The sequence below is a fragment of the Brachycentrus maculatus genome, unplaced genomic scaffold (genome assembly GCF_059751285.1).
Source record: "Brachycentrus maculatus isolate JH-2025_06_01 unplaced genomic scaffold, ASM5975128v1 h1tg000031l, whole genome shotgun sequence".
Classification (NCBI taxonomy): Eukaryota; Metazoa; Arthropoda; class Insecta; order Trichoptera; family Brachycentridae; genus Brachycentrus; species Brachycentrus maculatus.
This window is the reverse complement of record NW_028280785.1, coordinates 1,241,799-1,269,521: the sequence shown is the minus strand read 5'-3', so window position 1 is coordinate 1,269,521 and position 27,723 is coordinate 1,241,799. Positions and strand designations below refer to the sequence as shown.

Below are 27,723 nucleotides of genomic sequence, written 5' to 3'. Positions count from 1 at the left end.
CTGGCGAGTTGTCTTCCTCTTCGTCGGTTGTACCATCTTGGGGTCCTCTTCTTTTTTAGGTGGCACTTTCGTGTTGCTCTTGGTCTTTATTTCCGGGCTGCTGATAGATCGGCTAGGAGGAGAGCGAGGAGTCAGAACTGACGTCTCGAACGGATTCTTTTTCGGCGTGGCCTCGGGCGATCGCTCCGGCGTCGACATCCCCGTCTGCTGATTACGCGGGGGAAGGGAGTGGGAAGGACGTCGGCGTCCCTCTCCAACTATAGCTGGAGGAGGAGTGTCTCCACCCTCACTCGGAAAAATTCCGGGTGAGGTGAAACAGCGCTCGACGAAAACCGCCCGACACCCGCGCTGATATAACCTGTTATAAAAAACAGGTCAAACAGCCGAGGTGGTCGACAGGAATGCGACCTTAGAGAGGGCCGTGATCCAACCTAAGCGAGAGTTGGTCGCGACAGGTCTAGAGAGGGGACTCGACACCTGCGCTCCAACCCGTTACCACCCTCGAGAATAGCCGAGAGGAAAATAAATCCCCCCCCGCCAACCAAGGGCAGTCGCAAAAACAAGATGCTAGTCCGTGGAGGCAGTGCCTCACTACCGCCGACGAAGTATCCTGGATCTGATCCGATGACCTGTCCCCGGGAACCTCGCAGCAGCCGGACGACCTGGTACTAACCCGGGAGTAGAGTGGCTTGTGAGATTGGGTGGTAGCTCCCTCGCTCACGCACCCTCTGCCCGCAACCGATACAACGAGCACCCACTGAGAAGGTGGGCCCTCCAGTCGGCGCCGATGCACGGCCGGAAAAAAGCTAGCTGGCCCTCAAGGCTCGCGGAGAGTCGCAGTACGACGGAAGAGTGCTCGAAGGCTGAGGGTGGGGGGAGGAGATGGTGTAGAGTCAAAGGACGTACCTCAAACAACCGGCGAATTGAACCGCACAGACGAGAGATCGCCTCGAACAAAATTCACACGTCCAGACCTCTTTCGCTGTAATACCCTACATATTACTCACTACCCGCGTATCGAAAACCGATAAAACGGTATAACTCCGGAATCTGTGGAGATAAAAATACACACTCGCGGAGTTAAAAGTTAATCTCGATGAGCCGCGTCGAGTGGTACTATTTGTGGTTTTTTATCTTAACCCACTTTGAGAGCGTTCACCAAAAAAGTGTAACTTTTTAGTTTTTTCACAATAGTGTCCACAAAATGTCAAAGTCTTAAAAATCTAGATATACCACTGTTAATGTTTTTTTATTTCGCGTCTGATGGTATATCACAGTGCACGACAGCTTTAGCACACGCGTTTTTTATTGACACGTGTCAGAGTGAAAAAACGGTATAACTCGCTAACCACTGCACTTGGTATACCACCATCACTGACTTTATTGTTAATACATATAACACACATACGTAAATGCCAAAAAAATAAGTAAAAAACACTTCACAAGGGCAGCGTTCACGGAAAACTCACTTTTCAGGGCACAAAAAACACTATTTCTTTTTTATCTAAAAAAGTTTTATGTCTATGTAATAAAGAAAAACACCATCGAGAGCGCACAAAAATTACAATTACAAATATATATATATCTTAAATACTACTCTTAAAAAAACCACCAAAAAAACGTCGAATAAGCAAAAAAAATACGGAGCGTAAACACTTGCGTGTTGACAGTTCGGTAAACGGCTTGCAATCAAATGAAATATAAGATTGTAACCAATTTAACCATTCTGTTTTTGTATTTGTCCATCATACAAAATAGTGATTAAATTGCATTACGTCATAAACTTAAGGCATATACAATACCCATAAATAAAAAGGTCTTTTTTAAGTGGGTAACTCAGAAACATGGATTTCAAAGTTCCTTTTTTATAGTAATTACATACCCTTATGGTTAATGGGCACTCCATCAAATTTAACAAAGTTAATTTAATACTGTGAAGTTAAGAACTTGCAATGTGTTTGTTATATTATTATATAAAATACAAAATAGAACATTGACGATATCTCTTTGGCTCCAGAATATTTTTTTAAAAACTATTTTTAGTAACGTATTAGAGAAAAAATATGAAAAAATGTACGTTTATAAAATTAGTATAAAATTGTTGGATGTTTTTAGTTAATTTATTCCCTTATTTATTTTATTTGATTCCAAGCCAAAATGATCAAATGACACGCGAGTCAGGATAAAAGATGGTATACGGGTATAACTGATTTAAGAATTAGATGTTTTTATATGTATTCAAAAGTGCTTGCTCTAGAGTGCCATAAAATGATATAAAGTAAATAATTATTTAATGAAGAGTATATTTCATATTATTTTTTGACATCTCATCAAAGATGAAGAAGAATTTTTCAATTTTCAATTTTCAATTGTGTCAATAAAGGGTAGAATTGGTGAATGTTACACGTGTGTAAAGTGATCACTTAAACTAGCCTATGATGGTCGTCAGCCCCGTAAATGCCCAGACTTCCTCATCTTTGGTGAGATTCATCTTCATCTTTGATACCCTTTATTGACATAATAGTGTGTTTAATTTTTTTATAATTGCTCTTATCTAAAAAAATCTATCAACATAATTTCGTAGCTCATTATTTTGAAACACCCGGTGAATCAGGCTATTAATTTTCCATTATATTTACGGTGCGCAGGGCAAATTCATAATAACATGTTTAGTATTGCGCTATTATTTATACTGATGCAGCATTGAACTTGGAGTTAAGATATTGAAACAAAAACTAAGTTCCTGGTACAGCTAATCATGTCGCACGCAAACAACTTCTTACGATATATTCTCCAATATATCGTAAAAAGCCGATGGTGTACCTTGCTATAGATTTCCATACTAATTTAACGTAGTATTCACCATTAAAACTGACTCGCAGGACTATTATTGCAAGCAATATCTAAGCACAATAAAAAAATAATCATAATTAAAATGTAACTTTATTTTAAAATCACTAAAAATCTTTTATTATAACTTTATTATAATGTCTACCGGTTTCGAAGCTAACCACTTCTTTATTAGATTGATTAATAATTAGTATTAATAAAGTAATCAGTATTAATCAGTCTTGATAATGAAGCGGTTAGCTTCCAAACCGGTAGACATTATAATAAAGTTATAATAAAATATTAATAGTAATAAACAAAGCTATATTCTAATTATGAAATGTAAAGTTGGTGTTTCAAATAAAAATTATAAAAAATATTTGTTTTTACTCAAGATTTAATTAACTTGTTTCATTAGATTTAAGTTTTGTACTGACATTTCTTGGTGGACTGTATTTTATATAAAAGGTTAATAACTATGTATATAGTTTTTTCACATTTATTTTATTTAACCAGTGACCGGGTTTCATCATCACGGAACCTGATCATTGGTGAAATAAAAATAAATAAATGCAGAAAATAGGAAGTAGTTGTTATTTTATAATAACACTTATTTCAAAGATAATATTTGAACTTTGATAATAGGCGGATTTAGCTACCTTTTCACCACTTTAAGAATGTATCCGATAGGTTCCAATCTTTATTGCCCTGATGATTTTCATTGTAGTCAATAAATTAAAAACATATGCAAATGAAGATTTGGGTACCATAATAAGAAATCATACACCTGTTTGTGTAAGGAAATTGACGTAGTGTAATAGTTGTATCAAAAACCATTACGATCTTAATTTCGTATAAAAAACGTCAAAGTAGTAATTAAAATTGTAAAAAAAAGATATTAAAAACAATATAATTATTCTATTTATTGTTTCGGCATTAACTTTGTGGTTAGACATGTTACAATGATTAAAGAAAATACTTCGTTTTTTACCACTTGAGTAAAAAACGAAGTGTTAAAAAACAAGTGTTAAGTGTTTACTTTTAAGTGTTTATTGTAATATAATTATTCAGCAATTGAATTCAACCCAGTGTCGTCATTTTTAAAAACACCCATAAAAGAGTTGGTTAGAGTGTAATAATTTTTAAACATGTGTAAAGTGTCTAATAAGTTGGCCGTGGACTCTGAAAACATACATTACTCGTATAATATTTTTTATTGATTTATTTAGACACACTATTATTCAACCTTCGGATGATATATCAATGTATATTAAAAACGTCTCAACTTTAAAAATTCTCAACTGGGGCTACTACCACCAGAAAAACATCCACATCTATCAAAATTATAACTATCGTACGAAAGGAATCCAACAACAATGCAAAAATTATTACCACATGGACGTTCAAAAATGGGCAGTATGATAAATGTTGTACAAGTCTATTAAGTGATCATTTAGGCCATCTTAATGGCAAGTCGTAATACTAGTCTAGTAGTATTCTAATATATTCTTTCGTGTATTCACGATATATGCTTCATCTCAGTTGAGTCAACTATAATATGTAAATAAGTATTATATTCAAACGTTAGTACCTAATGCGACAAGTTGTTATGTTCATTGCACAAATTAAAGTTTTTTTCAGTCAACAAAATAATAAAATTAGGATACAAAGTGCAAAGTATTATGTTAGTGACAATCATAATATTTTTACGGCTTCCTTACGAGTATTAAGGTTCGCATGTTAATAATTACTAGTTTATGAAATATAGAAAAAACTTAATTTTATGTAAAGTACACACACACTTAGGTAGGCAGAGACAATAGAACGCCATACCACTCTGTCTTTGCAAAAAACTTCGCCTCTTCTACATTTATGCATCTTCTCATAGTTTTCCTTAGCCTTCCTCTGCTCCTTCTTTCAACTACATTCGCCTCATAATTTGTTTTTGCCATTTTTGCCTCACTCATTCATTCTATATGTTTAAATCATCTCAAAACAACCCTCATAATTTTATCGATGATGCTATATACAAAAATAAATTAGTATTAACTTTTATTTTTATAATGAACGTTTTTTATTATAATTCAAAGGAATTATTGTAATTGATTTAAATTTTGTAATTTAAAGGAATAATCCGCAAAACCTCTACTTATTTACATGCTTGTCGTCTGCAGGTAGGATGGTAAGGATAGGGAAGGTAAATGTGGAAAATACATCCCAACACCCAGACTAATTGAAAATAAATCTTCCTTTAATTCATTTTGCAATTGTCGGGAATGTAACCCACGACGCCAGTTTAATAATATCTATAAACTTAATCATGTTTGTAAAAACTGGGAATAACTTTTGAACTTTTCAATCTTATTTATTTATTTATTTGTAAGCATTAGCAAAATTGACATTTGTTTCGCTACTTTCAAAATCCGCCAGATCCATGTCGATTTTACAAAAAATAAAAAAATCCAGGTAACATGTATGTTTAAAAGGTTTGTCAGTCTTTAGATAAAATATTATGAAATGGAGAATTTACCCATTTTTTTATTCAGAAAATTAATCAGTATAAAACAAAACACGAGATACAAACTGATAATGACGTCATCTTAATTTTTGGCCTATCCCCGCTCTTTGATAGGCCGATATGGGTCAAAAAGCAAGTACCATGAATATAGCGTAATTTGAAATACAACGCTGTTTTTATCTATTTTTTTAGTACTTGAGTTTTCAAGTTTTTAAATATTTTATTAACAATAGCCCACAATTGACATTCCAATACAGTATTTATTTTTAAATGTTATAAAATTGGATCTGGCGGATTTTGAATGTAGGCGACACATTTACAAATATTTAAAAAGTTGTGGAAAACCATTTTTAGGACTCGATCATTTCATCGACGGGTATATTTGAAAATATTTTCTGGATATTTTCTACAATTGTGTCAGTGATGACGACCATTCCGGGCCTTGCCAGCTGATCGAATAACTCCTTCCAGTTCTCATTGGCAAATGTGATAAGGGCATCAGCTAAAACGAAATATATTCATGGTTTTTATTTTTATCGAGATTCTTAAATGATTTTTCAACTCAAAAATGCAAAACTAAGCAATTTCAACAAAACTTCAAATATTTGGGAATTACATAAATATTTCAATAAACTCCCAAAAAAAAATAGTAGATATAAAAAATCTTATGAAAAAAATTAATGCCCATTACATGATAATCTCGAAAAAATATAAAACAGACTATTATACTATTAATCATATAAAATTATATAAAACCATTATTACAAAAAAATTTATAAAAAAATACTATTATACCATTAATTATATAAAACATTAAACCATGAGTGTAAATCCCTCTCCAAGCACAAGAGCTCAGTCTCTTTTTTGGAGAGGCAAAGCAAATCTAAAACTAAAAGTTTGCCATATGTATAAATGGTTGGAAAATGTATTATATTGTTTTTAAAAATGTAACTTTGTTAAATAAATAAATACGAAATTATTAAAAAAAGAGAAATATTAGTGTATTTTATTGTTTTCACAAATATATTTAAATTTCATACTATTGATATGAACCAAAATGGCTCAATATTAGAAATAGGTATCGAATTATGGTAGAGTGGATTCGAACCTAGAAACTCTGACTTAAGAGTCCGCGACACTAACCACGGGACCACAACTCGATACAAATTATTATTAAGGATATTAGCAGGTAATTTCAAAATAGATGAATAAGAATATGGAAGTCTGGGCATTCACGGGACTTACGACCGTCATAGGCAGGTTTATAAAGTTATATTTTAATTATAAAATGGAAAATCATAAAGTTATTGATTCAAATATAAATTATAAATGTTTTTGCTTACCTAGCTCCTTATTCCCATTGAATAGATTTGTGAATTGGAATTCAATATTACCGGGAACGTAGTTCACCTTGTGTTTGGTTATTTTCCAATAGTTTTTACCCTCTTTTCCCTTGACAACGTCATAGTAAAATTTAAAAGTGTATTTAACATCAACTGCAAAATAGATAAATTTAGTTTTAAATACGAAATTCAGTATAAACTCTTTTCTTGCACCACATTTCGCTCACTCCTTACAACAACGTCATGCATCAAAAAAATTGATTTTCAGGAGATCGTTTTCGAAGTTTAAAAATATAATAAAGTGTATACAAAATAAATATCAAGCCACTTATTGAACTTTTTTACTGTGCAACAGATCTTTTTAAGTAAAACCTGAAGGTTTTAGCTCCATTTGAAAAATATTTAGTATGTTTAAAAAAATAATTAAACAATACCTTTTCTTCAAAGTGCAAAAACAACATTTTCTGCCCTGTAGCGAGTAAATATTAAGTTAAAAATATGCCTCTTTTGCTGGGATATAGTACATTTTCTGAGCATTCCCAAAACATGCTAAACAGAAAATTAACAATTTTTAATAGATGACGTTGTTGAAGGAGTGAGCAATATAGTACGGGCAAAAATTGGCCTTTGCGGATTTGTCAGTACCCGATATGATCACCGCAGCGAAAAAAAATCTCAAAATGATTTTCGCGTATTAATTTATAAGGTAGTTGTATTCTCTCAGGGTGGCTCTATGTGTATGGATTGTACCTACTGGATTCGATTAATATCAGTATTGTTTCGTTTATTTCGAAGATGTATGAAATATTATATATAAAAAAACTACCTTTTTTCATTTAACCACCTTACCTTTGGGTTATTTTCAGACATATTTTTTTATAAACAAGCAAAAATCACAACGTTTGTTGTCACAAAATATTGTTAGGTGTAAAACCTGACGATAATTTGTTAGTATATCCGTTACGCATTAAATATTTTTGGAACATATATCTTTTCTCGTGCGCGCGGAATGGTGAAGAAAAATAGCGCGTATCACGTACGTTCGTATGTGTAGGGTGGTTAAATAAAAATTTCATTACAACCCATCAGTCAGAAGGTTAAAAGAAGTCAAGAAATTGTTTGGTTATATGTATACGTCAAGTAATTTGAATAAAGTCTCAAACAAAGTAGAATATAGCTGCTATGTAGAATGTTGTCTGTAAGTAGAGTTTATTACTTGAAATTTGAAAATGTTAATAAGCCTTCATTTAAAATTTCATTTTTCTTCTCCTTCATCTATGTTTGCTCCCTAGGTGGAGCATATAGTTACTACTATTTGTCTTGATGACACCTGATTATGTACAATTTCCTTAGCTGGATTAATCTCGAAGGAATCTCAGGTTAATCCAGCATTCCGAGATTCCGCTGAGTATAGACGGTAATTGATCAGCGGTCTTTTGGAGAGCCAGAATCCTCGGGGTTTGAAAGAAAAAAAATTATGCTCTCAGGTCTTTCTTCTTTCTTCTTCATCTTCTTGCTCAATGCTGAGCGTCGTGGTCTTCTGGAATGTCATGCACTTGGTGCACAAGTCCTCTCCATTCTTCCCGGTCCTGGGCCAACTTGATGGCAGCGTTTAGCGAGGATCCGGTTAATTCTTTTATTTGGTCTGTCCATCTTGTTGGAGACCGTCCTCTTGCCCTCAGGTAGCAGTCTTAAAACATATCGTAACCATGTCTTCTTCCCCTTTAAAGGACTTCCGGTAGAAGCAATTATAGGGTTCATCTGTTCACGTTCTCGTTTCTGACGAAATTATATTATTTTACACCCGGTATTCGCATTGGGTATTAATTTTCGAGTTTTTTGCTTCGTACTCTGGTGAGGTCCCACGACTGTAATGCAGCCAGTTGTTAAGCGTTTGATTGAATATGATTCCTTTCATTCTATGTAGTATATTAAAATCCTTCTGATTACTACCATCCTCCATTATGTATGTTCTAAGGTAACTGCAGGTGTTGACTCAGAAAAGTGCTTGTCAAGACACTGATATCGGTTTAGGCAGGCTATCAGTTTTAAATGACATTCGTCCATTAAGCATTCATTCAGAGTTAATTTGGAGAGAATAAATTAATCATCTCTTTTAAAACATCAATCGATGTTCATGTAAGAATTGCATTGTCAATATTTTAGAACTTGCAAGGTTATTCGTAAAACCTAACCCTGAGATGAAGATCGGCAGCAAGATCAAGATATACAAAACTTGTGTCCGACCCATCATGACGTATGGAATCGAAAGTAGAGCAGACACCGCTGCCACAAAAACGCGCTTAGAGTGTCAGAAATGAAGACTCTGAGAAGCATAACAGGCAAGAGTCTTCGAGATAGATTGAGAAATGCCAAGATCAAGGAAATCGAAGATGTCGTTAGGTGGAGAAGGCAACGAAGAAGACAATGGTATGCACATGTGAGGAGAATGGAACTATCCAGACTCCCCCCACATCGCATTGTACGGCCAATCCCATGGTAGACGACTCCCGGGCAGACCACCAAAGAGATGGGCCGATAGCTGGGAATCGACGTCGCAGGAGGCTAATCCCTCTTAAAAACAGGTCGCAAGGCCTATAATAAGAAGAAGAAGAAGAAGAAGAAGGTTATTCGTGCAATTATTTGATGGCTAGATTTTGGTGAATCATAAGTAATTAGTTAAATTAAAAATATAACTTGCTACTTACTAAGTTTGATGTAACTTTTTCCCTTTCCTGTAACTGGAAGTATAAGGAGACGGCCGTCGACAATGTAATCAGAATCCATCTGTCCAGTATTAGTCAGGTACATTGTTAGCTTTTTTTTAGATTGGTTAAATCTAAAACAATATAGTAGTTGAATATGAAACACTAATTTTAAGATGTGAATGAATTTTAAAAAATTTATGGAGGTCAAAAATATAGTAAGTACGTAACGAGTCTAGGTTATTTTTTCTAGATTTAATGAGGAGCACCTTTGAAATATAATTTGGAATCATAACATAGAGAACATGATACCACAAAAACGTTTTACTACATAATATATTTATATGTATATATATATATATATATACATAAATATATATATATATATATATATATATATATATATATATATATATATATATATATATATATATATATATATATATTTATATATATATATATATATTTATATATATATATATATATATATACAATATATATATATATATATATATATATATATATATATATATATATATATATATATATATATATATATATATATATATATATTTATATATATATATATATATATATATATATATATATATATATATATATATATATATATATATATATACATATATATATATATATATATATATATATATATATATATATATATATATATATATATATATATATATATATATATATATATATATATATATATATATATATATATATATATATATATATATATATATATATATACATATAAATATAAATATATATACCCGCCGATTTTTATTCTGAGCACTTTCAAATATGTGAAATACCTGATCATGCTAAGTTTTCCTCGATCTATCTCTGCTTGAAATCGATAGTAAATTATTTCGGAAAGAGTACTTCGGACCCTTTTTTGTAAAATTTCCATTTAATCTTATAATGTTTACAAATAATTAAAAACCATAAAAAACAAACTAATTATCAGTGTTTCATTATTAATTATGTGTTTTTAATCAAACATCAAATCATAAGGTGTAATTATATCAAGTGAAGTGACAAGTCACTGGATTTCAGATATTGAAATGAATTTTGTTAACAAGCTTTAACTTTTTAACAAAAAACTAAATAATAAAATTATATTTTTAATGTATTATGCACATGAGCTATGACCTTTGTTCAAATCAACGACTTAAGAATTTAACCCTTTCAGTGCTATGATAAATCAATGAGCAGATAATAATAAAAATTAAAAAAAAACTTTTTTTCCATACTTCACATCGTCAACTTTGCTTGTCATAAGTCCAGAAACTTTATTGTTTCTAAAATCGAAATTCAGAACTGGGTCAGAACTCTTAATGTCCCGAATCTTCATGGGGTCCATGCCCTGAATACCGTACTCGGGAATAGAATTATTTAAGAGAGGGATGAATTTCTGCGCTGCATTCTTGATACATGCATTTATCGCTGGATCCGAAAGACTGCACTTTTTGATTCCCTTAGCTGTAAAATCATAATTATGTTTTAAAACAAACAATAATAAATTTATAAATATGTTTACAACACGATATTTAATAAAAGATTGAGATGTATTGATAAAATACTTTAATTTATCATTTCGTTTCAAAAATTTGAAAATTAATTTATAGAATTGGCATGGGTAATTTAAAAATTATTTTATAAATCCTTAGTTGAGTTATGATGACATATCGCTCACTCTTTTCAACAACGTCATGTATAAAAAAAAACTTGATATATCAGGAGATCATTTTTAAAGGTTTAGAATATAATAAAATATATTAAAAATAAATATCAAGCTACTTATTGAACTTTTTACTGTACAACAGATTATTTCAGGTAAAACTTGAAGGTTTTTTCTCCATTTGAATATTTAGTATGTTAAAAAAAATAATTAAACAATACCTTTTCTTCAAAATGCAAAAAAACACTTTTTGCCCTGTAGCGGGTAAATATTAAGTTAAAAATATGCCGCTTTTTCTGAGATATAGTACATTTTGTGGGCATTCCGAAAACATGCAAACAACTGTAAAACTGTCAATTTTTGATACATGACGTTGTTGAAAGGAATGAGCGATATTTAATAAATACATGTTAGTTCTTCAAATATTCGAATATTGACTTCATTTTAAAATTAGTTTTTTTTTTAATGATTATTGTCTTACTTATAAAAGTTACTTAAATACATTTTAATGTATATTTGAACTTATCAGCTAATTCTATGGAGTTGACAATAGACACATATTATTTTATGTATACATTTTTAAGAGATTTATTTAAGAATTTAAAAATAGGTTCCATATAAATAAAATTAAAATTTTATAGCTTTTTTAATGTAAGTTTAATAATTGATACAAAGATATATATCAAACGATGTTTAAAATAGACGCTTATGGTATTTAAAAGTTTCTTTATTACAGCATTTTCTTTTAGAATTAAAACTAAAAATGGAAAGAAAATATTTTTATTCTTACGTAGTGATGCTCCTAGTATCCCAGCCACACATATTGAATACAAAAATATGATTCTTATAATTCTTGTTATTTGCGTCATCTTAAGACCTGATCTGTTTGCCAAATCTGTCAAATTACTTCTCGGGGATTATATTTATATACTTTTGATAACAATTATTATCAATCAGGAACTTATGTTTCCGGCATTCGAAAAAATTACCATCGATTATGAAATCGTTAAAATGCGATAAAGGATAAGTTTTGAATTATTTTAAATGTCTGTAATATAATTGCCACTATTATCTTTTTGTACTGAAACTTTTTTGTAAATCTAAACCTCCAAAGCAACACAGACATGACTCGTGAATAATGTTAAAATGGTAGCTCAAGCTAAAGATGCGTCATAATTTTACGAGTCGCAAATCTACCTTTAATAAACACATCCCAAATTATTTCTGACATTCGTCAACGATTTACCAATTTTTATTTTTATTTAATTTTGATTTTTAAATGCAAACAATTCTTCAAGAACGTCCTTTGACATTTTTTCATTGACTCCTAGAGAAAACCCCCTCTTTTTACAACTCTTATCTATATCGAATAGTAAATAGGATGCCGCAATGTATTGCAGTGTCATTTTCATCTCTAAGATATATGTACGTACCAGTCCAGGGTGATATTAAATGAAATACCAAATGTAGAGCTATACTAATCAGATTTCGGCATAACTAAAGAGTTTTGAAATATGAATCATAACGTTAGTAGTCTCATATGATATATATTATAAATATATCATATGAGACCAATTAAACTACCTGACTGCTTGTCGACAAAATTAATGAAAAAACATGAAATATTTCCCTTTTTTTTAAATCTTCACCCTCACTAATATACACACTTATGCAAATGAAGGTTTTTATATTCCAATACACAAATGTGTATATGTTCGAATTATGTAAATTCAAGGTTTTTTTTTACACTTCTCATCACATATTCGAAAGTTATTTTATGTGTGTGTGTGTGTGTGTGTGTGTGTGTTTTTAAAAACAAATAATCGGTTTATACATTTTATGTTACTGTGGTTTGTTATAACTGAATAATTATTATTGATAATTATTTACGCAGTTCGTTACAGCGATTTCCAATATATTTTCTGTGTCGTATTTTAAAAACTTATCATTAAAGCATATACATATTTCTGATCGGTGGGATATTAATACATGAAGTTAATTTTTTAATTATTATTAACGATTATGATCAATCTATTAACAATCTTTAGACAATCTTTAAACAATTTAACTTTTATCATTTTCATGTTTTTTTAAATGTTGTTCAAACATTTTCCATTTGTAAATTACTATTATTTTACATTTTGACACCTCAACATGGACAAAGAAGAATCTGGAAATTAATATCAAGTTCAAAATTAGACCAGTATCGTTAGTCTGTTATTGGTTGATAGGACGATATTGCTTCTTGGCAATAAACTCGACAGCGAACAAGAATATTAAATAATTTTATGAATGAAATATTAGCAATGGCTTAAATTACGATTAAACACAAATGGAATGATAATTACACATAGTTCAATGGAAGTAAAGTAACAAAAACAAGGCTTCCAGAAAAAAATACAATTATCTTTTTATTTATTTATTTTCTTATCAAATTACAATCTTTAAAATATTATATTCTATCAAATAACAAATAACAAAACTTTTTTTTGTGCTTGACATAATTTTTGCAAGTTTTATACAAATTTTGCAGTCGATGTGATGAAGATGAAAGCCCTTTATACTTTCATAATGATCAGAACAAGATGATAGAAAATGTTCATTGAACGAACAAATCTTCCACTGGTACGGCAGCGAAGAAGTTATTTATTATTTCAATCAGCTTGTTGGCTCCATTGGTCATCATTTTTGGGGCCAGATCTGTCAAGATTATCTTCCAGTTATCATTAGCTACTTTGTGAGCAGCGTCAGCTGAAATAAATAAAAAAAAATTAGAAATCAATGTATAAATCGTAGTCGTATAGGAGAAAGTGACCAACTAACAAAACGTAAAATGTTCAGGAGGGTTATTTAAGTCACTTTTGCTTGGCAACAAAATAAACATCAAGGTCATTTTTACCAAGTCAATATATTACACTTCCAAGTTTGAAATCCTTTGGATTTTTTTCAGGGCCATATTAAACTAGTAATATATAAAATAGTCAACGTCACTTTCTCCTGTATGAATACAAAATATTTTATTCATTTTTCACGATTGAAAAACGCTGATAAATAAGGAATTTTGTTCAGGGAGTCATAGTTATTAGATCTTAAAATTGTTTATTTTATACTAATATTATTTAAATATGACGATCATATGGAACAGTATGAAGGCAGTCTGGAGAAAATATTTGTACTTGGTAAAGACAAAATGTTTGTCCGCCTTCGTAGTATAGTGGTCAGCATACTTGGTTAACGTTCTGGAGGTCCCAGGTTCGATTCCCAGGGGGGGAGGGTCAAATAAATATGTGATTCTTTGTGATTTTTTCACAAAGTTTAAGTGATCACTTTAACCAGCCTATGACGGTCGTACGCCCCGTAAATGCCCAGACTTCAATATTCTTCTACATCTTTGTTGAGATGTTAAAAAATAATATGAAAAATAGCTCCGATAATTGGAGATAATCCAGATTTTTTAACAAGTACTTGGAGTCACTCAAAATGTTGTAAATATTTGGGTCACTAAAACCCTAGCAAATACATTAATTTTAGATTACAAAAAGAAAAAAAAACAAATGACATATCTTACAAAGTTGTTTGTTTCCATTGAAAAGGTTCGTTAAATGGAATTGCACTTTATCCGCTGTGTAAGACAAGTCATGGTGATTTATCTTCCAGTGGTCTTTACCGTCAGGTCCTTTATACACTTCGTAATTCATTATATAGTGATACCTTAGGTTAGCTGTAATCATACAAACAATAAAATTTAAAGTGTTTTATAATTAATAAGGTGGATCATTTCATGGTAGATGCATTCATTTATTTATATTTAGAATTAATATGTAACTTGGTTTTAAAATCACTATTTGAAGTAATATAATTAATAGTGGTTTTAAAACAAAATAATATTCTAATTATAAAATGGAAAATCATAATGTCAGTGCTTCAAATATAAATTTTATTTTTATTTAATATATTTAAATACATTTTCTTGAATGTTTTTTGCAGATACTTTGTGGCACATTTTATAAACTTTATAAAATAATTCCACTTTTTATTGGTACACTTTATCCAACCGGTTTTGACAAGAACCTTGTCATCATCAGGGTTTATGTACTTAATTCTAAATTCGGTTGGATAAAGAGTGCCAATAAAAAGTGGTCAAAACGAAGTTTTTTATTTTAAAAAGTTAATTTAAATAAATTTTTCATTAATTGATTCGGCAGTCATTTTATGGTAAACTCATGGTTTTACATGGTAAATACTTCTACTAAAGTGGTATTTACTAAATAAAACTTAAATTGAAAATATCTAAATATCTATCCTCCATATGAGTATGTGAGCATAGTCTGTGCGTAAGTATACAGTATATTATGATATACTCGTACACTTTTGTATGAAGCTAATTGTTATAATCAAACCAAAAATGGGTAGGAAAACAAGATAAAGATTAGTTAAGGAATATTCAAGCAAGAAAAAAATCAACTAATGTTTTAACTTAAATAAGTGCGAAATCTTCAATTTATATGAATTTGTACTTCTTCATGGAATTTATTCATGCACCGGACTACTGATCGAAAAAATGTCAAGTGCCTATGTTTGAAAACCGTTAAGTGGTTAAATAGTAAGATAATCGATTCATTCATCAATCATCTCATAAATTCATTAACTCTCTATCTACAAGACGAAATCACTCTCATTCATAAACAAATTCCTTAAAAAAGCAATCTTGAACTAAAATAAATATTGCACTTAATTTAGAACCTACAAAAAAGTATTGAAAACTTGTTTTACTGGCCCAAGTTTATTTGAAAAAAAAAAACTTAGAAAAGAAAAAGACTAAAAGAATGAACGATTATAGTAGAGTATTATTTTTTATGAAAAGTATCATACTGTTAGAAATATTTGCAACGCCTTCCCCTTTGACTGTAAAGAACAGAAGTTTCCCATCTATTTTGTACTTCGTAATGACTTCTCCACTTCTGGTTATATCGAGATCAATTTGCTGCTTCTGGAAATCAATTCTGTAAAAAAAAATCGTTTTAAAATATTTCAAATAAAAATCAGAGCGATTCATAAGTTTGGATTCAATGAAACGGCTTACACTAAACTTAATAATAATGTTTTTATTCGAATAAAAAAAATGGTTATATTTTTCTTGAAGCAATGTTTTTTGATCGAAATAAATCAAATAATAACGTAGATGAAGAAGAATATGAAAGTCTGAAAATTTACAGGGATATCATAGGCTAGTGAATTTGAGTAGTGTGGTTATCAAACACGTGTAGAATTGGTGAATGTTAGACGTATGTAATAAAGTGATCACTTAATCAACCTATGACTGGTCGTAGATGACCGTCCCTGTAAATGCCTAGACTTCCATATTCTTCATCTAAGTTGAGATATAAATAAATAAAAAAAAACGCCATAGTTGAGATAATCCAGATTTGTGAACAAGTAGGGTAGACTGGGTACGGTTGAAACAAAGGACGGTTGAAACAGAGCAAATATCTTGCAAACCGTATGCGGTAGGGTGAAGGGTCCAAGGGACGAACAAAGTGGACAACAAGTTCAAACACAAATATCAGTGTTGCGTCGCTCGCCGCACTGTGCAGTTGCTTGTAGGAGGTCCTATTGTATTTTGATAACCAAAAGTAAGTATTTTTGTTCTGAGAATTTTCCTTTTATTACGGTTTCTATTGAAACGATATTATTGAAAATGATTTCGTGTTTGAAATTAAGCTTGTAGATCACGATATAGTGATTAGTTTTAATGTGCCATTATTGTTAACATTACTATTTTCTGTTTTCCACCTAAAGGAGGGGTTGGGGACGGTTGAAACATTTTTTGTGGGTACGGTTGAAACAACATATTTTTTTAGTTTTCCTGTTTTCTAGATGCCGAGAGTACGCGCAAGAAAGACTCCGAGAGGGGAGGTCGACTTGTCGAGGAATACATACGCTGATGAGGAGGTTAAAGCAGGAGATTCACTGCGAAAAGCGTCGGAAAAGCATGGATTAAACCACTGTTCGCTCATTAGATATATACGAAAGCGAGATGCATCTGGTGAAGAAGAAAATGGGATATGAACCCCACAATAAAGTTTTAAATAAATAGCAGGAGCAAGAGCTTGCAAAATACTTGCTATTAAAAAAAACAGAGAAAGAAGAGATAAGAAAGGAGCATGAAATAAGATTGAAACGGATGAAAACTAAGTAAGTGGAGAAAAGATTGGATGGAGGAAAAAGTAGAAGGATCGTTAAAGGAAAAAATAATCATAATACGCAACAGGAATCATCATCAAAAGAGGACGAGTGCTATTGTCTTGTTTGTCTGTCACTGTATTCAGAGAGCAGATCCGGTGAAAAGTGGATACAGTGTACCACTTGTAAACTGTGGACTCAAGAAGACTGCACAAAAGGTGGTCTTAGCTATGTTTGCCACAATTGCGACTCGGAATGATCCCAAAGCTAGATTTCCGCTTGATTTATGACTAATCAAAATGACAGAAGTGTTTCCTTTTAGTTTATTCACAGATTATTTTCGTTCGATTTGTTTTTTTTTTAAATGCCATTGTTTTTAGTTGTTTTTGTTCATTACATATCTGTAGACTGATTTATATTGTCATGCGGTGCCATAATTATTTATAACACAAAAATAAATAATGAATAAAACGTCTTACAAAATAAAATATTGATTTATTTGCGTGTGTTTCAACTGACCCCAATCACTGTTTCAACTGCCCCTGGTATGGGGACGGTTGAAACAAATCGGATATATTTTTTAAATTTGATCTGCCACTAAAAATAACACACCGGGTACTGAAATAATACTTCCCATTAGTAGACAGAAACACGGTCTTGTATTTAATGCATCTTCATCATCGCTTGACTTGTAAAGAGCAATGCTATGGACAATATAAGCAAAATTGTTTCAACCGTACCCAGTCTACCCTATTTGTAAACACACAAAAATTATATGTAAGTTATATGACCTATTGATCGTACAGTAAGAGTTAAAGGATGAATATTTCTAAGAGTTTCAATCAAGACTTTAAATGATATTTATACAGATGCAGATGGTAGAACTATATGTATGATGTGATGCCTGAATGGATAAAGAATGAAAATAGTCAGAAAGAATTATAAAATAAACATTTTGTTTACTGCAGGAAGATGAAAATATATATGTAAATTTAATGCTAAAAAATTATTTGTACTACATAAATGTAATATAAGCTAAATAAAGAAATAAAAAAAAATGTGTTGAGTGTTATTTAACTACCAAAAAATTAACCCTAATCATTTAGGTAAAGCAACGGATAAAAATTGTAATTGTTTTACTTCAGATCATTGACGATGGCATTTTTCAGTCCGTAGACTTTTGGATCGGAGAATCGAGTTTTCAGGTTTGAATCTGCAGAGTCAAAATCGCCAGATTCTGAAAGAGGGTCCATTGGTGGTATCCCTACTTCAGGGAATCCGTTTGCCGAGTTCTTTATGACTTTTTGGGCTGTTTCACGAAGGCAGGTATTTAATTCAGGGGACGATTTGCTGCATGGTGTTATTAAAGACGCTGAAATTGAAGAGTGAATAAATACAGTAATACAAATAATTACATTATTAATTAATTTTGAATTATCTTAATATGGTGATTTAAATATGCAAACACTATGCGATGTAGAGTTTATTTATATTTATAAAGTTCAAATCAGTTTCAAAAACTACATACGTCGCTCACTCCTTTCAAGAACGTCATAAATAAAAAACTTGATTTTTCAGGAGAACGTCTTTAAAGTTTAAAAATATAATACAATGTATTAAAAATAAATATCAAGGCACTTATTGAACTTTTTACTGCGCAACAGATATTTTTAGCAAAACCCGAAGGTTTTTTTGCCATTTGAAAAATATTTAGTTTATTTAAAAAAAAAATAATTAAACAATACCTTTTCTTCAAAATGCAAAAACAACACTTTCTGCCCTGTAGCGGGTAAATATTAAGTTAAAAATATGCTTCTTTTGCTGGGATATAATACATTTTCTGGGCATTCCAAAAACATGCACAACTAAATTTGGACGATTTTTGATTTATGGCGTTCTTGAAAGGAGTGAGCTTCGTTTTCATCAGAAGGATAGAGTACGTTTTTTTGTTGTTGTATTTTTATGATTTTATTCATTTTTTGATAAAAACGTCTGTAGTGCTTTAAACTACTAGTATTTACATTACTAAACTCAAAAAGTAGTTTTGTTTAGGTGCTTTATTAAATATATCCCTTTAATACAAACAATGCATTGATTGTAGTAAACATTTATATTTGAAATAAAATTTTAAGTTAAGCAAGTACAATAATTATACGTATATCTTGAATATGTTTTATTATACTTTGATGTAAAAAATATATTCTAAGTATTCAATGTGGTAACTTATATTTCTCTTAATTTGTAATTAATTATTTACCCTTCTTCGGTCACAATCTTCGGTAAAACTGTATGAAAATAAATTAATGTATTTAAATATTTTATTTTTATTTAAAAAAAACTATCAATTATAAAAGTAAGCCCATGGAAGGGTGAATAGGTTTTTTAGCAAATTGTATTTAGATTCGTGATGAAAATAGGAGTCATTTCAATATTATAAAAATATTTATTCTAGATATGAGTCAGAACTTCTTCAATAAGTTTTTTTAAGTATTCTTTTAACACACTTTTTTCCTGTCTATAAATTATATGATTCACTACAAAACGACTTTTTTTTTTAATTTCACAATTCCACGTTTTAACCTAATTTATTTCTGAAAAACATTGAAGATTGAGTAATTTCAATCTACAAATAGCAAAAGTTTTTGTTTGATTTACATTTATATATATTATCATTACAATGATTCAAATTTGTTGAAAAAACCTAAAAAAAAATTTTTTCTTCGCCTTGTGCTACCACACTGCGTCGGGTACTCATGAAGCAAAAGTGAAATCAGCCTTGAGGCTTAGGTAACATTTCAGGGTAACGTAAAATAAATATAGGGGTGAAAAATAACTTTTTTTCACCACCCTGGCAATCAAACCCGTGACCTCCAGCACGGTAATCAAATACGTATAAAAAGTGATCAAAGGTTGTTTTACCAGATAAATTCTAATATGATACAAATATGAAATCAGTAAGGATGATTCCGCATCTATGGTGTAATAGTTAGCTACCGCGATGGAGGTCATGGGTTCGATTCCCAGAGGGAGGGGGGTGAAAATAGACATGTGTGATTTTAAAATAATTTATTTAATATAATCCTGGACTGGGCCCTAAAGCGCAGGAGTGATCTTCTTTTTGTCTTATGTAAGTAACAATCAAGATAACACTGCGTTTATACGATGCAGTGCCCTATGCACCATTGGGTGTGGATAAGGGTTAGAAGAAAGATGATAAACGTAACTGTTATATGGGAAAGGAAATGGAGAAGAAACGAAGGTATTATATATTTTTCCTCAACGGATTTTCAACGTTTGCTGTAAGTTACACAAGCTTGTGTACCACTACACGTATGCAACTCTAAGTGTTTGAATATTACTGCTTTTAATGAAAAAAAACAACAGTTTTGTTTTTAAAAATACGTAATTAAAAATATATAAAAAGTTGTCATAGGTTCTATTCCCAGCTCAAATCTGAAAAATTTCTGCTTAAATACTAAAAAAATGTATTGGAATTGAACTTACGTAGTTTTGTACATAACCCAAACGCAAAAATCGAATTAAGAACTAAAAACGTTGAAAGAAAACTGCCTTTTCCAGCCGCCATTTTGAAGTCACTACTGTGAGATCGAAATTCGAACATGAAATTGAATATCTTTTTGATTCGATACGTCCTTATATCTAAAATAACAAAAACAAAATGACGTCAAACGGAGAGGTACTTGCGTTTTACTAATCGTATATTTGCATAAAAACAAACTTTTCATAATTTTCGTACTTTGTTTTCAGCGTTGTCATAGAGGAATTAAATATTTTTTGTGACATTTCTTCAATTTAACACTTTCAAGCGTAATGTCGTGCCAAACTTTTTTATTTACCAATTCTTTCAAACACACATCGCTCACTCCTTTCAAGAACGTCATAAATCAAAAATCGTCAATTTCCAGTTGTGCATGTTATCGGAATGTCCAGAAAATGTTCTATATCTCAACAAAAGCGGCATATTTTTAACTTAATATTTAACGGCTACAGGGCAAAAAGTGTTGTTTTTGTATTTTGAAGAAAAGGCATTGTTTAATTATTTTTTTCAAAAAACTAAATATTTTTCAAATTGAGAAAAAAACTTCAGATTTTACCGAAAAAGATCTGTTGCACAGTAAAAAGTTCAGTAAGTGGCTTGATATTTATTTTTAATACATTGTATTATATTCTTAAACTTTGAAAACGTTCTCCTGAAAAATCAAGTATTTTGATTAATGACGTTTTTGAAAGGAGTGAGCGACATATTAAAATACCGTTTAAAATAAAAAAAAAATAAATATCAAATGTTTTAACCCTTTTCCGTTTATCGTCAACTGTTGGTCAAAAGTCGCGAAACAACCAATATCATTTATAAAACATTTCTAAAATACTACATTTTCAGAACTAAAGTTGCATCTTTTATTTTGAAAGACAAATTATTTTCATTAATATCCTTTCATTGATTTTAGGGAATTTACGATATTCTTATACTTTTCCATGTAAAATATTTGTCTGATTATGCGCTAATATCAAATATTTAGTTTCAAAGTATATCAGTGATTTAGAATTCTTTATATGTAATATAAATATATTCAAAATATATATTAATTTACTTTATAAATACAAGGATAAGTCAGTAATATAATTAAATAAAATAATTTAATTAATTTATTTAATGATGATAAAATTAAATCAAACAAATAAATATTTTTTTAACACATTTAACTAAATACACACACTTATTCTAATGACAATTATACTAGTTTATGTTTATAAATTTAAGATGTTTTTTGAGGTAGCAATTCATCGTATGGTACTTTGGCATAGAATTTGTTGATAATATTTATAATTTTCTTCTGTACAACGCGTACAGAGGGTGGTCCCATTTCGTCTACAAAAGATTTCCAATTTTCATTCAAGGCTTGGTTGAAAATACGTTCTGAAAAAAACAAATATGTTAAAAATAACAAACTGAAAATAAACAGTTCTAATAAAAAAATGAAATTAGGGCTATAAATTTTCATTGGGCCATCACGTTCATACACTGTACAGTATGGTAATAAATATTTATTCAAATATTCTTGTAATATATGAGAGCTCCATAATTAAATTGAATTAATAGCTACAGCAAAACCTTGTAAAATTATAATTGGAATGTATTATTAATCACAACTGGATTAAATCGCTAAAATATTTAAAAAATCATCAAATTATCAACGTCAAAAAAAATACAACACGTATACGTTAACACACAAAATTATGTTTTTTTATTTAACCCTAACTTTACCCAACTACGCATTACTGTAGCTTAATCTTAATAAATAGAAAATAAAGAAAATATGTGGCACACATTTCTAATAAGTTTCATTTCATAATGCCTGTGAAGCAATAAAAATACTCAAATTCTATGAAACAACAATGCAATTGAAAACACATAAAAATGCCAAATGACAGCAAATGTCAAGAAGCCTGCAATAAGTCTTAATCAGTGTTTAATATTACGTGAGTTTATTTTTATTTAAATAGATGGATTCGTCATTGCGGTCAGAAAAGCTGTTTTTATATCCCCTGAAATATATGTATATGCTTATCTGAGTGCAACAGTGAGTAAAAATTTCAATGCAATCGGTAAGCTACTTTAGGACATTTAATATTTTGAAAAACCAAATATACTTTTACATTTTTATTAAAATTCATAAAATCATACCCAGTTCCTTATCTTTGCCAAACAGTCCTTCGAGTTTGATTAAGAAGTTCTTGAGTTCATATTTACTTGTTGCGTCAGTGATGTACGCATACATCAGACCATCTTTTCCTTTTTTAAGATTCCAATTCCAGTTTATTACCATGTCAAAATTAACTAAAATGTAATAAAGTAGTTGATATAATACCGCACATAGCATTTAAACATCACTTAAAGATTTTCGACGTGAAATAAATTTGATCTAAAAACAGTACAACAATGTATAAGAAATAATGTTTAAAAATTTAATCGAACGTGAGTAAACTTGTTGATATCAAATATTTATTTTTGAACTGTCTTTGTTATTTATTTAATTAAAAGTTATCTTATTTAAAATTTCAACCAAAAAGAAAAAAATACTAATTTAGCGCTTCCAATATCACCTGTAAATAGTCTTATTAAAAAAAAAATCACTTATATAATACCACTGAGTGAGTGAGTTTCATTTCATTACCCAGGACTAGTTTCGAAAACTAAATATATTTTTATCTACACGTGAAAAAAAACTATAGATGAAAACATCTGTAGTTTTCGAATCTTGACTTACGTAATGAATAAAACTCATTAAGTGGTATTGTATAAGTGTTTAATTTTTTATAAAATCATCAACATGTTATTCCATAAAGCTTCTACCATAAAAAGTATTATATAGTAATATACGCACTCATTTGAAGGTTAGATACCCCTGAACCTTTGATGGGGAATGATAATATCTTTCCATCCATTGTGAAATTAGCTCCAAAGGTGGAATTTCCTAGCATTCTGCATTTTCCAGTCTTCTTTTCAGTATCAATACTAAAATAGTAAGTACCAAAAATATACTCTTAAACCTTAATAGTACCAAGATAATCGTAAATTTTCCGATAGCTAAATGCCGCCTATACAATGCCTGCATTGCTCCTGTTCTCTTATACGGCTGTAAAACATGGCACCTTACAAGGGCCCAGAGCAACTGTTAACTTAGCTTTGAGAATAAGTGTCTGTTTGACTCTATGAGGAATTAAGAGATAAGGCGTAGGACGCAACAAATCTTGGTCACAACTATCGTCAAGAAAAGGCGATTCAGTCGGTTTGGCTATATATTCCGGATGCCTCTCGAGAGCCTTAATCAAGCTTCCCTCTTTTACAAGGCATCAGGTTCGCGCCGCCCAGGACAAACTCTGCTGACAATTCGTCGGCAGTTCTCGTCAGAAATTCTGAAAAGAGAGTTGGCAGCCGAAAAAAAATCCTGGAGATACTTTGTGGTGCCCATATGCTCCCATATATAAAGGGAGTGGATAATGTTAAATATATAAATATATTTATGTATTTATAAATTACACTTTCTTTATTACGTACAATAGTTCTGATAGATATGCATCCCTAATGCCTGTCATTACTGAATTTTCATTCTTGATCTTCAGTGACGTGTGCTGGATTTCAATGTGTCCTAGTCGTAGAGGATCTAATGGAGGGACTCCCAATTCAGGGACCCCATTAGAAAACTGTTTGATAACTTTTCTTCCTTCTTTGACCAAACAGTCTCCAAGATTTGGGTCATCTCTGAAACATGGAGTGATGAATGATGCTGAAATAAATGATAAAGGTAAAATTTCTAATTATTGTTCATAAAAGCATAACAAGTGTTTCCAAAATTTGGGTTAAGGTTTTGATGTAACTATGTAATAAGTATCGATTCTAAAGAGTACAAAATGTGTAACAAATATTAAATTCAAAATTTTAATGTCGACCATGTAATAAATATCGATGCTAGGAAGCTCAAAAAGTGTAACCAAAATTAGATTTACAATGATTTATTTTCATATCCAGCAAAAAACTGGTACTGAATATACAGGGCTTGAAATGTAACCTACTAGAATTACGCCACTTCTTCGCAGAGGTAGGCAGAGAGAATTGAATAAAACGCCAAATCAATCTGTTTTTGCTAACAGTCTACGTTTCTTCCACATTCATCTCCTCATACATACCCGCCAATTTTTTTCACTCTTATTGTGACCACTTACAAGTATTCGGGACCGTTAAACGCTTTGATTCTTATCCTGTACGCAGTGACGTACACAGAGGTTTAATTAAGGTATGCAGTATCGGTAGGTAGTAAGGTAAACTGGGTACTACTCACTAGGGTATTTAGAAGATGTAGGTTGTAAAGTAAGCTAGTACTTCTTAGTAAGGTAGGGTAGGTATTGGTTACGTTTTTATATATGTCACATGAATAAGTTAGGATAGGCATTGCTTTTCTACCTATATGGAAGGTACGCCCCTGCCTGTATGTACCTACCTAATTTCCATCCATATTCCTACTTCTCTTTTAATTTATGCTAATATTCTTTAATATTCAGGAACTTGTACACAATACAAAAGCACTTATGTTTTTATTTTTTTTACAATTTGAGTGAAAATAGAATGAGAGACAGACTATTCAGAAAAAATGCATGTAGCCATCTTCCAATATGAAAATCGGTTTTAGTTATGCCATCCGTTTAAAAATCTGACGAGGTAAATGAGTTTTTTTATGTCTCAAAAACAATGAAGAAGAATTGGAAGACATGGAGCATATAGAAGCATATAGAGGGCTCACGACCTTTCGTAAGCTGGTTTAAGTTATCACTTTACACACGTGTATCATTCGCCATTTTATGTGATTTCCTTCCATGATTGACAACCGCGCTACTCATATTTTGGAAGTTAAATGTATATGTACATTAATTGAAAAGATTCTTATAATTGGAACAAAAATTAGGATACACAGGAAATATTGTGAATACAAAGGTACATAATGACATATGCGTAATACATATTTTTTGTGTAGGTGTAATTGTAATATGAAATATTAGCTTAAATCACTTAGGTGTAAAGTTCGTAAAACATCGGTGATTAATCAATTGACATTTTTTGTACTATGAATCATAAGTGAAATTGAATAAAAAGGTTAACGTGACATAGGATTTATCCATAAAAAACAATTATTAAATTAATCATATGAGTACTTACGTAACTTAGCTGACCGTGAAAGAGTTGCAAGTGAAACAACCACTAAAATTACGGACAAGTGCATTATGTCACAAATATTCCGTAATACTAAACGATAGATGCAAATCCAATGCGATTATTTCACACACTGATCCTTTTATACCTACGTTAGATTATTTAATACGTACCTTGAGCTAGTAGTAACAATGTCAAGTTTTAAATAATTGTTTAATATTATATTCTAGTACATTTACATTCATTCAATGAACAATTATTTTAAAGCTGATTAAAGTCGTTTTATAAGATTCCACTCTTAGGTGTGAACTAAAGAACAGAGATTCTCAAAAGATTTTGATTGGTACCCTATTTACGAATTAAAAATATATTAAATTAAGTTTTTATTAAAAATACTAGCTTTCCCCGCCATCGTATTAAATGTTTATTAATATTTTTTCCATAAAAGGGATCTACATAGTTGAATATGGTTTAAAGCTATAGTAGAAGCTTAAAAATTTGATTAAAATGTGTTTTTTTTTTCACAACTGGATCCGATGGCTAAAATGATCAAAAAATCATCAAATTATCAACCTCAATAAAATAAAATAAAAAAAAACAAAAAGCACACGTAACAGAAATATAAACGTATATTTTATATGTATTACAATAGTTGCTCAATGTGGTCAAATGTAGAAGAAATAAATTGATAGCAAAAATTGTAATGCAATGCTTGTAATGTAATGAAAATATTAAAAATTTATGTGATAACAATGCAATCGACAACACTGTAAATGCATTGAAAGTGGCAGCTGCTTTCAATAAATGTGGTGTCCGCTATGAGCAATGTTTGGTTTTGGGTGAGTTCGGCAGTCAAAACTTAAAACACAGTAAGGGACATTTCTTTTATAGTAGGTTTTTTTGCATTTGTGAACTAAGTCTACTTAGTCTAAAACTGCACAAAAACGTACTATAAAAATGTCCCTTACTGTGTTTTGAGTTTGGACAGCCGAGTTGCTGTTAAGATCAATAGTAGTGAGGCGCTACTATCGAGTTCAAAAAAGCTGTTTTTTTTTATTTCTCTGTGAAAAACTAAAGGAGATATAAAATTTTTAACAAACGAACATTAAAACTTATAAAGATTTTGCATTGAAGTACAAAAATAACACCAGAAAAACAGTTTCAATTCTGAATACAGATAAAAAGTTGAAATAATATTTTATATTGTTTAATTTTAGACCAGTGATTTCAAAACATTATTTGACCTAGTCTCTTATAACTAGTATTTGGTATACTGTCCCATTTAAAAACATTGTTTCTCAAACTATTTGATTAAATTTCATTGAAGTTAGCACGAGTGATAAATAATATATGAATATACTTACGAACCGTTAACTTACGAACGTTAGATTGACTCAAGAGATACATTTTTTAACTGTGACTCATTTAACTTTGTACAGTTTAAATAATTTCAATAAATTAAGTCATTTTTTTTGTGCAAATGTAGTGAAAATTTTTATAATTTATGGTTTAAAATTATAAATTCTCTTAATAATAATGGTTTTAATGCACAACTTTTCAACTAACTTTTTTACACAAAATAAATGAACATTGGTGCGTTTATTGCTTAGAAGTAATATCTTCCAAATTCCAACCAAAACAGACTTGTGAAACTGGTCAAAGTTTGAACCATATACAGCTGTTTGAAATAAGGGAGTAGTTTGATTGCC

The 27,723-nt window shown here is 30.5% G+C and overlaps 3 protein-coding genes across 3 annotated transcripts; all 3 read right to left on the bottom strand.

Annotated features, from left to right (window-relative positions):
• Positions 1-5,059: 5,059 nt before the first annotated feature.
• On the bottom strand, positions 5,060-12,186 carry LOC148312842 (circadian clock-controlled protein daywake-like). Its single transcript, XM_088272222.1, has 5 exons — positions 11,894-12,186; positions 10,676-10,904; positions 9,399-9,529; positions 6,691-6,843; positions 5,060-5,849 (listed from the first exon to the last, which is right to left on the bottom strand). The coding sequence occupies exons 1-5, from the start codon at positions 11,970-11,972 to the stop codon at positions 5,698-5,700; spliced, it is 744 nt and encodes a 247-aa protein (XP_088128348.1). The 5' UTR covers positions 11,973-12,186; the 3' UTR covers positions 5,060-5,697.
• A 1,323-nt stretch (positions 12,187-13,509) lies between these two features.
• LOC148312841 (circadian clock-controlled protein daywake-like) lies at positions 13,510-20,918 on the bottom strand. Its single transcript, XM_088272209.1, has 5 exons — positions 20,791-20,918; positions 18,427-18,658; positions 15,976-16,106; positions 14,672-14,824; positions 13,510-13,854 (listed from the first exon to the last, which is right to left on the bottom strand). Exons 1-5 carry the CDS (start codon positions 20,906-20,908, stop codon positions 13,703-13,705), a joined length of 786 nt encoding a protein of 261 aa, XP_088128335.1. The 5' UTR covers positions 20,909-20,918; the 3' UTR covers positions 13,510-13,702.
• Positions 20,919-22,064: 1,146 nt separating this feature from the next.
• On the bottom strand, positions 22,065-27,421 carry LOC148312840 (circadian clock-controlled protein daywake-like). The gene is made up of 5 exons (XM_088272617.1): positions 27,394-27,421; positions 24,368-24,596; positions 23,694-23,824; positions 22,994-23,146; positions 22,065-22,225 (listed from the first exon to the last, which is right to left on the bottom strand). The coding sequence occupies exons 1-5, from the start codon at positions 27,419-27,421 to the stop codon at positions 22,065-22,067; spliced, it is 702 nt and encodes a 233-aa protein (XP_088128743.1).
• Between the last annotated feature and the right edge of the window lie 302 nt (positions 27,422-27,723).